The sequence below is a fragment of the Borostomias antarcticus genome, assembly GCF_949987555.1.
Source record: "Borostomias antarcticus genome assembly, chromosome: 10".
NCBI lineage: Eukaryota > Metazoa > Chordata > Actinopteri > Stomiiformes > Stomiidae > Borostomias > Borostomias antarcticus.
Genome location: NC_140243.1, coordinates 20835550 through 20847482, shown reverse-complemented (window position 1 = coordinate 20847482; position 11933 = coordinate 20835550). Strand labels below are relative to the sequence as shown.

The window sequence follows — 11933 nt, the reverse complement described above, 5'->3', positions numbered from 1 at the left end:
TAGCGGACAGAAGCACCCCCCCCCCCCCTCCCCATCACACTCTAGCTGCCAGGGCCATTTAACGACTGATAAACTCACCAGGTGCCCCTGTTGAACAATTTTCTCACTAGATGGCGCTGTGTGCATCCAGGACCACATTCGTGTGAAAATAGTGAAGAGGCCGGGTTAGAAAAACTAGCCTTGCCTATGCAGTGTATTTCGAATGCATCATCTTCTTGTGGAACAGAACTTCAAGGAGGCCAGAAACTTCGAATCGTCAATTTATTGAGCATGCCTAACAGGGCCAGAACTAAGGCAACTACTAAGGTTCACAGGGAGGGGCCGAGTTTATATGTCCTGGCTTCAGGCCAGGTCTCACATGACAAACAAATTTGCATACAAGGGATATAAACATGGTCACAAACGGTCAACTGATGTTCTAAATGGTCAATGTGTCAGCTGTTCTTTGCATCAGCTGAGCTCTTGCCCCCCTTCCTCGGACACGGGGCCCAAAGTTTCAATATTTTGTGTGACCACCGTTATTATCCAGCACTGCCTTAACCCTCTTGGACATGGAATTCACCAGAGCTGCACAGGAGGCTACTGGAATCCTTTTCCACTCCTCCATAATGACATCACAGAGCTGGTGGATGTTAGACACCTTGCGCCCCTGCACCTTCCGCTTGAGGATGCCCCAAAGGTGCTCAATTGGGTTTAGGTCTGGAGACATACTTGGCCAGTCCATCACCTTTACCTTCAGCTTCTTTAGCAAGGCAGTGGGCATCTTGGAGGTGTGTTTGGGGTCGTTATCGTGTTGGAAAACTGCCCTGCGGCCCAGTTTCAGAAAGGAGGGGATCATGCTCTGCTTCAAAATGTCACAGTACATTTTGGAATTCATGTTTCCCTCAATGAACTGCAGCTCTCCAGTGTCGGCAGCACTCATGCAGCGCCAGACCATGACGCTAGCACCACCATGCTTGACTGTAGGCAAGACACAGTTGTCTTTGTATTCCTCACCAGGATGCCGCCACACATGCTTGACATCATCTGAGCCAAATAAGTTCATCTTGGTCTCATCAGACCACAGGACGTGGTTCCAGGAATCCATGTTCTTAGACTGCTTGTCTTCAGCAAACTGTTTGCGGGCTTTTTTATGCATCAGCTTCAGAAGAGGCTTCCTTCTGGGACGACGGCCATGCAGACCTCCTCCTTTCGTATCTCATCAGATGGCCAACTCAATGTCGTGTAGCCAGGCCCTGCCATGCATGCAGAGCGATTTGATGCAGTGTGCGGCGTATGGTCTGAGCATGGACAGGCTGACCCCCCACTTCTTCAACCTCTGCAGCAATGCTGGCAGCACTCACAACTCTGTGTTTTGCAGCCAACCTCTGGATACGACACTGAACACGTGGACTCAGCTTCTTTGGTCGACCATGGCGAGGCCTGTTCCGAGTGGAACCTGTCCTGGTAAACCGCTGTCTGATCTTGAACACCGTGTTGCAACTCAGTTTCATGGAGTTGGCAATCTTCCTATAGCCTAGGCCATCTTTATGAAGAGCAACAATTCCTTTTTTCAGATCCTCAGAGAGTTCTTTGCCATGAGGCGCCATGTTGAACGTCCAGTGACCAGTATGAGAGAGTATGAGAGAGAAAACACCAAATTTAACAGCCCTGCTCCCCATTCACACCTGACACATTTTAACACAAAGAGTCACATGACACCAGGGAGGGAAAATGACACAATTGGGCACAATTTGGACATTTTCACTGTGAGGTGTACTCACTTTTGTTGCCAGCTGTGTGGACATTAATGGCTGTGTGTTGAGTTATCTTCAGAGGACAGTAAATCTCTACTGCTATACAAGCTGTACACTCACTACTTTAAGTTATATCAAAGTCTCATTTCAATAAGGTTGTCCCATGAGAATATATAATAAAATATTTGCAAGAATGTGAGGTTTGTACTCACTTTTGTGAGTTAGACTGCAGAGGCAGGCGTGACAGAAGAGGAATAGGGACAAATGACTGTGGCTTCCTCAACAGAAACTCTACTGAATCTGTCTTGTCTGAATATTTTCCGACTTCGCCATCATTAACATACCTCTGCTTTCCATCCTTCATGAATTATTGTTTCCGTGCCGAGGGGTTCTTTTTTTTCGGCTTCCATTCATGACCACCTATTAGCTGGAGGAAAGACCACTTCATACTCTAGCAGGTGATTCACACGTGCCCCCCCCCCTCCCACAGAAAGAAAGAGAGGAAGGGAGCGAGGGAGGGAGGGAAGAGGGGAGGGAGGGAGGGAGGGAGGATGAGAGAACAGCAGAGTCGGGGAGGCGTTGTGGTCTCTATGGCACCCTATCTGGGCCAAATACACAAGCTGTGGGTTCAGCAGTTTCATGTTAAAGCCGTGTTCGTCATACAAAGTGTGGGGGGAGCAATGTTGATGGATGAGGTAAGAAATGATAGAATCTAGCACAGAACCGAGTATCATGGCAGATTGAAAAATTAAAGAACATAAACAACCACCTACACAGTTTCCATTCCATCAGTCTACTGTATCAACAGCACAGTAGGCCTATCTATCTATCTATCTATCTATCTATCTATCTATCTATCTATCTATCTATCTATCTATCTATCTATCTATCTATCTATCTATCTATCTATCTATCTATCTATCTATCTATCTATCTATCTATCTATCTATCTATCTACCCAAGAACCTCAAAATAATGAGACATTTGTGGTTCTAGAATCAGGGTGCTTGTTGTGGTTCTAGAATCAGGGTACTTGTTGTGGTTCTAGAGTCAGGGTGCTTGTTGCATTGTTGAGACAGATGCTGAGCCTCCGCAGGACCCAGGCAGATGTGGAGAAGAAGGTGAGTCACTCGCTGTCAGAGGGACTTACAGGAATCGCCCTGTTCTTCTATGCTGATGAGGGCAGAGCTGTGAGATTAGACTGAGACCTGTGTGCTACAGGCAGAGAGGGAGGAAGAGACAGTGGTTTGGCTGTGAATGTGTTTCCTTCATTTGAGGGAAGCTAACTGCTTTGCAGTATTTTCCTGTGATTAACACTAAGCATCCTTTTCTGTGTATCGTACAGTGCCTATGTACAGTAAGTGCCTGTATTAATGTGAACCATATTTTAGTTCTATTGTGGCTCTATGTAAATGTGCATAATACATGTCTAGTAATGTTCATTTAAATCCTTGTATTTTGTCAACCCCAGGAATTAGCTACAGTTCAGACACATTATTCAAAGTTATTCAGCTGCAGAGGGAGGAAGAGAGGGAGGAAGAGAGGGGGGGTGGTCCCCTCCCCGTGGGCGAGAGTGGGGCTCCCTGTTTGTGTCTCTGTCTTACAGTTTCCATTTTGCGTCAGTGAGAGAGACTCCGCGTGACAGATTGCCTCGCGAGTGAAGTCACGTGACTACAAAGAGAGAGAGACTACCTGGCTATGACGCTGGCCACCTCCCCACTGTCACCCACGGTCCCATATATAACCAACGCCTGTTCACAGAAACCCACACTACTGACAAGACATCACAGAAAGATTAGCAGATATCAACATCACATCACAGGATAGAGAGAGAAAGTTAGCTGACAGTTTTTTTTGTGGACAGATTTTGTAAAAACATCAATAATGGCAAGAAACTCCATAGTGATGGAGATCATGTGGCAAAATCTCATCTGGTTTGGAATTAAATTTTTAGTGACAGGTAAGGCCAACTGTATTCATATCTTCCCATTTTCAAGATCAGTCATATTAAATAATACAAAAAAAAAATCTATTTGCCAAAATGTTATTTAATTCAGACTGAATCCCTCAGATGATGATGTGATAGGTTTGTAAACGTGTGTTTGGGCAGGGGCTGGGTGTGAGACCTCGGAGGTGTTTGTGGAGGCCGGGGCCGAGGCCGTCTTACCCTGCGTGATTCGCCCTCACTCCTCCATAGCAGCCACTATCTACTGGAGCAACAACCGAGGGTAAGACCCTTCCTTCTCCTTCCTTCTCCTTCCTTCTCCTTCCTTCTCCTCCCTTCTCTCATGCCCTTGCCTCCGTCTCTCTCTCGCACCCCAGCAGCACCGTGTGGAGGAGGGAGGGGAGTGGTCTGGAGTTCCGGGCCGCAGCCTCCAGGCAGCGCGTCCGATGTCCCCATTCGGAGGTGGACAACTACAGCCTGCACATAAAGGAGGTGACGGAGAGGGACGCGGGCGAGTACACGTGCGTGCTGACGGACCGCGGGGCACCCAGAGTCCGTAAGGTCCTCCTCAGGGTCATCAGAGGTGAGAGCCCAGAGAGACGTCGGAGACAGAAGTGGTGAAACACTGTGAACTAGGGTTGCAAATTTCAAGGAATTTCATTAATCGATAACTGTTAACCTCAACAAACGATAGTCCATTAATTGATAAGAACGTCCCACGCTGGACTGCGCTTTGCTCGCTTCATTTTTGTGTCTTTCTTCCGCTGTGTCGTTGAAATTTCCCGGCATCCCAATTAGTCTTCACTACATGGCGGGGCGCCCTCATGTACAGTCAGACCCTAAATCATGATTACATTTCACGCAACTCCCGTTGATAACGTTCGTTCCCCCAAAAAAAATTCTGTTCCATTAACAAGCAATTAATCAAGTAACCAAATCTTACTTGACAAAATTCTTATCGCCAATTAATCAATAGTCGATTAACTATTAACATCCCTATCTGTGAACATACATTTCTTCAGTTGTCAACACCGAGGACGTCTTCTGTCGGGTTGATCCGTTGTGATTGACTGTACACATTTGAAGTTGTGGTTCGTAACGCTGAAAATGGCGTCTGTAACGTGACAGAAGTCTCAACCAGCGCTCTATCTTTACTGGACAGTGTCCATCTCCCCACCGGCCCAAGTGGTGGGCAAAACGGTGACCATCTCCTGCGCTGTGACCCCCTGGCCGACGGACGCTACGCTGAGCTGGACTCAGAACGGACGACCCTGGCAGAACCAGGACCTCCTCTATAAGGTGTTGACCACCAGTGGAGGACTCGTCTCTCAGCACGCTTTGAAGGGGAGGCTCACGCAAAGCATGATGGGAGACTGGACCTGCGCCGTGCGTCACGGCGTCCGGGGTGAAGAGGGGAAGAAAGAGGGCAAGGCCACGCAGACCCTGACCTGGAAAGGTGATAGGACTGATGCAGCTGTCCAGTACTGGAACACTGTGGAAACCTAAATAAAGTGGACATTTAGTTAACTCCTTCCTTCTCCTTCCCTCTCTCCCCTGCCTGCCTCTCCCTCTCTCTCCCTCTCTCTCTCTCTCCCTCTCTCTTTCTCCCTCTCTCTCTCTCTCCCTCTCTCTCCCTCTCTCTCAGGTATCGTCCGGCCGTCCAGTGACGGTAGCAGGGTGTACGCAGCGGTGGGGTCAGTCGTCACGCTGCCCTGTGTCTTCTCCTCTGACCTGACCCCGTCCGAACTGCGGTGGGAGAGGCTTAGTGGAGACTCTGGCTCTGCTCTCTCCACCCCCCCTTCCTTCAACCTGTCCTCCCTGGGCTCCCGGGCCCCCTGGGACCGCTCGCTGGGCGTGCCCGAGGTGGGGCAGGGGGACGGGGGCAGGTACAGGTGCTCCGGGACCGTTGAGGGGACCAGGGTGGTCAGAGACCTGCAGCTGGTCACAGCTCGAGGTAAGCAGCGTGATGCCCTGCTGGAGTTTAGAAGACGAGGAAACGCCAGCACTGTTATCAATTTTTAAAAAGCGATAGGTTTTTTGAACGATCTCTTCCTCTCTCTACCGTGCCTTTGAGTTTTGAGCCCTCTCTCTTTCCGTCCTCTCTCCTTCTAAGTGCTCAGCAGCGCAGCGTCGACCAGGGGCCCCGCGGTGACACTTACCTGTCACCTCAGCGACGCCAGCGAGGTCACAGACTACGAGTGGGTCCAGCTGACCTACGACCTCAACGGCACCCGATCAGTGAGCCCCGCCCAGAAGGGGAAGGTTCTGCAGGTCGCCACAGCGACAGAAAAGACCTCTGGCGAATGGGCATGCCGATTTTATGGGAAGCAAGGGATTCTGGGAAATGTGACATACCAACTACATCCGATGAGTGAGTTAGTTATCTACTTTTGCCAATTTACTTGTGAATTTTCAAGCAGATAGCAGCAGATGGTAAAATGAACGTCCTGAACGGGGTGTGTTGTGGTTTCCAGGCGGCGTGACGGGGGATGAGACAGGGACTTCCTCCAGCGACGTGGCCAGCGTGGCGGGACTCAGCTTCCTGCTGCTGCTGCTGCTGCTCGTCCTGGTCCAGATGTGCAAGAATTACCAAAGAGTAAGTTTAACTGTCCGTGTGTGTGTGTGTGTTGGTTACATCTAGGGACGGGCATTGCAAACCATCCCTGGGCTATAGATGCTGTGGTGTATGACCTCACTTGTTTTAACATTCTTGTTCTAACTTGTGTGTGTATCTGTCCCTATGGAAATAAATGAAATAAAATGTGGAGTCTTATCTCCACTGGTGATGATCTGTCCTTAGTTTGATGGTACGCTGTTCAGTGGGTTTACAGTGTGTGTGTGTGTGTGTGTGTGTGTGTGTGTGTGTGTGTGTGTGTCTGCAGAGGAAGAGGATGCTGCTCTTCCCTGCCCTGGAAACCATCGCTCACTCTCAGTCCCAGGAGAGAGAGAACAGGGAGAGGAAGAGAGTGAAAGAGGATGACATCTGAAATCTGAGGGTGTGGGTGTGTGGGTGTGTGTGTGTGTGTGTGTTTATTATACATTAACTCAGAGCGGACATTTGTAGCAATGTATTATTTCCTACTAAGAACTTTATTATATGTCATGTATATATCTATGCCTTACCATTTTAATAGTAATTTACCACATATTAGACAATATTTCTGTTATGTGTTTGTACAGTAAGTGATTTCTGAGAATAAAATAATAAACCTGTTTACTCCAGTCCTTTTAATCTCTTTATTACAATATGTACAATCTGAACCTTTCAAGTGAAATGAATCAGAATCCTCATAAATATTAACATTAAGTTCAAATGAACATCATAGTATTTAGTACACAGTAGTACGGTACATGATGTCCTATCAGAGAGGGATTATACACTATCTTACAAATTAACATGGTGCATGATTTCTGTCTAACTATGGTTGGGCATCTTAACACAAGAGTTGGCCCTTAAGAAAGCAGACTAGATAACCCTAGAGAACGCTAGAGAACCCTAGAGAACACTAGAGAACTGTAGAGAATCCTAGAGAACCCTAGAGAACTTTAGAGAACACTAGAGAACGCTAGAGAACACTAGAGAACTCTAGAGAACACTAGAGAACATTAGAGAACACTAGAGAACACTACCACCAAAACCCAGCGGTTCTGACGTCCAATCACAACACACTTGTCTAACAAAGACCCTCAACTAGACTCTGACACAAGCGGAGATGTCTGCAGCCTGACCAATCACAGCTGACAATCGCTGTATGAACTTCATATTGCATATAACATCTTAACGGTTAACGTTGTGTGTGTCTGTGGAGGTTGTGTGTGTCCGAGGAGGTTGTGTGTGTTCAGGGGGTTGTGTGTCTGTCTGCGGGGGTTGTGTGTGTGTGTGTGTGTGTGAGTGGTTGTGTGTGTGAGTGGTTGTGTGTGTGTGTCTGAGGGGGTTGTGTGTGTGTGTGTGAGTGGTTTTGTGTGTGTGTGTGTGTGTGTGTGTGTGAGTGGTTGTGTGTGTGTGTCTGAGTGGTTGTGTGTGTGTGTGTGTGTATGTGAGTGGTTGTGTGTGTGTGTGTGTGTGTGTGTGTGTGTGAGAGATTGTGGGTGTGTGTGTGTGTGTATGTGTGTGTGTGAGTGGTTGGGTGTGTGTCTACGGGGGTTGTGTGTGACTACACCTGGCTACATTCTCCCTCCTCCTGCTCAGCCAAGTCTCGTAAGGTCAGAGTTCGCTGGATCCCCTCCAACAGCCCCTCGTCCCCAGCACCTCTGACCTCTGGGCCCAGGTAACCCATGACCTCACAGTCATCAAAGCACCAGCCATGCCAGTCCACGCTCGCACCATCAGCCAAGACAGGCCTACAACAGAGAGAGAGAGAGAGGTTGATCATAGAGAAAATGTTTTGGTAAGAGGAGATTAATTTGGCCAAGCAACCCACAAGAAAATATACTCTATGTCAGGCATTCCCAAACTGTGAGGCGGGCCTCCCCTGGGGGGCCCCAAAGAAATTCAGGGGAGGCGCAGAGGGATGGTTAGAAAAAAAAAGGAAAACATTTTTTATTTTTCTATGGTTTTTATGAATGAAACATGATTTTAAGGGTCAGAAAATCTAAATAAATAATGGGAGAGATGTATACTAAATGTGTGGATAGTGCAGAGAGAGGCTCCCCCTGAAGGTATGAATGTATTGTGGGAAAACGTTATAACGTTAACTAGCAGCAGGTGCCACCAAGCTAACTTAGCTGTGTAACGTTATGGGCTAGCTAACGCTGCCTTGCAAAATGGACAAATTCGGGGGGTTGGGGGGTGCGGGTGTGTCACTGTGGGAGGCCCACATTGATGGAGTTTGGCTACCCATGCTCTATGTTATTCAAAGTGGAAACTACTGGTTTTTCTATTCAGAGTGAGTAGAGGGATGACATGGCAGAATGAAACCGCGTTAGTTCCATGGTGCAATAACACCGGCCAACACCCACCCACTTCTTCCCGAGCCGTCATCTCAATAGTGCAGATACAGGAACTAGAACTTTCCACAAGACACACACTTCCTGCTGGGAGAAGAGCTGAGTGAACACATACATGTCTCCCCTTCATCCAATCACAACGCAAGACTCAGCTCACCCTTCCCCGATCTCGTCCTCGTCCCCGGTCTCGTCCTCGTCCCCGTCCACCCTGTCTTCCCGCCATCCGTCACTAACGGCGGCGGCGTCACTGCGTCCGATCGGCTCCGCCCCCTCCCGCCCCTCGGCGGGGGACTGGGTCGGCGCGGTGGGGAGCGAGGGAGGAGGAGCGGGCGGGGGGTGTGTCCTCCCTGCCCCCCCCCGCCTCCCTCCGGCCCTCCTCCTCTCCCTGGCCCTCTCCAGGAGGCCCTCCAGGGGGGAGGGGTGTGGCCGTGGCTGGGGGCCGGGCGGGGGGGAGGGGGGGACGGCCAGTCTGGACAGCCTGCCGGTCAGCAGCGAGTCCGGCACCACGATGTCGGGGTTGGACACGCTCCTCTGCGTCCTCGCCCTGGGCTTCTTATGGGGGTTTTGATTGGGTGTCTCTTTGGGCAACCCTGGCTCAGAGAACGTGTGGGGCTCTGGGGAGGACCTCTCTCCAGGCACGGTCCAGAACGCCCCTCGGTTCAGCTTCAAGGACCCCAGTCGGAGCACCAGGTGTGGGTCAGAGCTCTGGCCTCTGAGCCTCTGGTGGCAGTCGGAGTCCGAGTGTGTGTGGGGCGCGGACCGGGCTAGCTCTGAGGAGACGGCTGACTCCGACCCCCTACGGGTCATCTGAGGTAATGCGTTCTGCTGACCGTTGATGGGCCGCCTCCTCTGTAACCGTGGAGACCTCAACTTGCGAGAGAACCTCCAAGATTCTGTCAGCGCCTCCTCCTCTCCTGATTGGCTGTACCAGGAGTCTCTCTCCGATCTACTTCCTGTACCCCGTACCCCCCGTGACTCTGACTGAGCCCTGGAACCCCCTGGGTGGTTCTCACTGTGAGGAGCGTGGCTTTGTGGGTAATCTATGTCAGGGTATTCGATCAGAGAGTGCGTCGCTTTGGGCACGGCGCCTGCCGTGACTGGGTTTGAGAGGAAGCTGTCACTGGGGTCAGAATTCGTAGATTGTGGGTAGTGGTTCCAGGTCACCCTTCGTTCATTTATCCCCTGGAACTCAATCCCATACTCCTCCTCCCACTGGCCGCTGCCTCCGTACCATCTGACCTCTGACCTTACCGTTTCATCCATGGCCTCGACCCTTTGTCCATTTTTCTTTGGCCAACCAGCAAAGTCCCCGTGCACTGAATGGCTGTGAGTGTCACTGAGCTTGCGTTGTCGGCCCGGTAACCAAGTGACCTGATGTTCAAGCTCCGCCTCTTCAGCCATGGCTGATATTTTCCCATTCACTGATTGGATGGTAACAGGTTTAACCTCCACAGAGGTCACAAGCTCTAATTGGTCAACAGACTTTTCTTCTGCGCTCTCATTGGCCATCTGGCTTTCTGTGGGGGGAGTAAACTCCGTAAGGGGAGTGGTCTCAAACGGTGGATGTCTCTGATTGGCTTCCAGTCTTCTTAGTCTGTTCACCTCTGATGTACGCAAAACCTTCAGTGTCTCCTGCCAATCAACAAGACATTAGGTTAATTTAATGAACAGTTGTTTCAATTATCCAAAACTCACTACTTTAAAGCAATACATAGCGTTTTCTCTGGTTTTCTTGGAACTGCGCCCCCACAGTCTCTGCGAGTAGTGCACTGTCGTAATGTCGTAAAGTTATCAGATTGTCTTTTTCTTTTTCTGGCTTCCTCCGTGATGTTTTCTCACCTCTGCCATGATATCAATGAGCTAAAAACGCATGATATCCATAGACGCCGGAATAGTTAGCTACTACTGTGTTGTTTAAGCACAACGTTGCGCATGCGCACTTCGACTGAATGCTGCGTCCCGGGGGCGCGAGTTTTAAAAGGTAATAAATGTCAATGTATTATCTTTCTGAGTCGACTGTTTGGACCATTCAGCTTACTTTTAGTAAATCTAATTGGAGAATTAGCATCAGACATGTTTGTAAAGTATATACATATTGCTATATTATTATAATTTCACACATTTCTCAGGTGAGTATGGGGTTCAGAGATAAAGTGCTGTGTTTACTTGCGCCTGCTGGATGGTGGAGAGCCAGGAACAGCAGCTCTCTGGGCTGGAGGCAGAGAAGGAGTACACGTTGACCGCACAACCAAGATCACTGACCTCCACCAGGACGAACGAGCCTGACAGAGAGAGAGAGAGGGAGAGAGACAGGGAGAGAGAGAGAGAGGGAGAGAGAGAGGGAGAGAGAGGGAGAAAGAGAGAGAGGGGGGGAGAGAGAGAGAGGGAGAGAGAGAGGGAGAGAGAGGGAGAAAGAGAGAGAGGGGGGGAGAGAAAGAGAGAGAGAGAGAAGGAGAGGGAGAGAGAGAGAGGGGGGGGGGGGAGAGAGAGAGAGAGAAAGAGAAAGGGAGAGAGAGAGAAAGGGTGAGAGAGAGAGAGAGAGAGGGGTTGGGGGTGATAAAGCAGTGTACGGAGAGAAGATCTCAAGGTCAATATTAGCTACAGCCTAATTGTTCTGGACTGAATTAGAGAGTTGATATAACGGGTAGCGGACTCTACTCACAGCCATCTTTCAACGCGACACCACGAGTTCTGTCCAGGGCCAGAGGGGGGCGCACTACCTTCAGTTTCTCCGCCTTCTTCTGGACCTTGGTTACCAACAGCACGTCAGAGAAAAGCAGGGCCACAACCTCCAACTGAACCAGACAACACAGGGCGGGGTCAGCAGCCATCAACCTCTGCACTGGGGAGTACCTACCGGTATGATGACCTATGACCTATGACCTACGACAAACTATGAAGTTAAGGTAGGCCTACACAGCCGTGACTCACCTTGCTGTCCTTCCTTCCCCTGATCTTCAAGGTCTCCTCCAATAGCAGCTTGCGTACGACCTCAGGCCCCGCCCCTCTGATCGGGCACATCAAATCAAATCTGCAGGTTTCTCGGACGAGCTGTGAAATACAATCAACAGTGACCAGTGATTGACCGTATCACATGACAGCCTGAATCACACCACACGGTACTCTCACATGCTCAGGCCTAAGTGCACCATGTCCTCTTCTGCCTTCCGTTTCCAGAGAATTCTAATGTGTTCTATTTGACCTTATCTGTTTCCTCGTTCGTTCCTTCCGTCACGTCGTAGCCGTGGAGCCGCTGGGCGGAGAGGGTGAGGGCCAGCTCCTCGTCCTTCACACGCAGCGAGTCG

At 49.9% G+C, this 11933-nt stretch overlaps 1 protein-coding gene across 1 annotated transcript; it reads left to right on the top strand.

Annotated features, from left to right (window-relative positions):
* Positions 1 to 3620: 3620 nt before the first annotated feature.
* Positions 3621 to 6668, top strand: lag3 (lymphocyte activating 3; the record flags this gene model as incomplete). The annotated part of the gene is made up of 8 exons (XM_084444616.1): positions 3621 to 3696; positions 3847 to 3964; positions 4059 to 4264; positions 4844 to 5137; positions 5327 to 5635; positions 5795 to 6052; positions 6156 to 6277; positions 6564 to 6668. The coding sequence occupies 8 exons, from the start codon at positions 3621 to 3623 to the stop codon at positions 6666 to 6668; spliced, it is 1488 nt and encodes a 495-aa protein (XP_084300742.1).
* Between the last annotated feature and the right edge of the window lie 5265 nt (positions 6669 to 11933).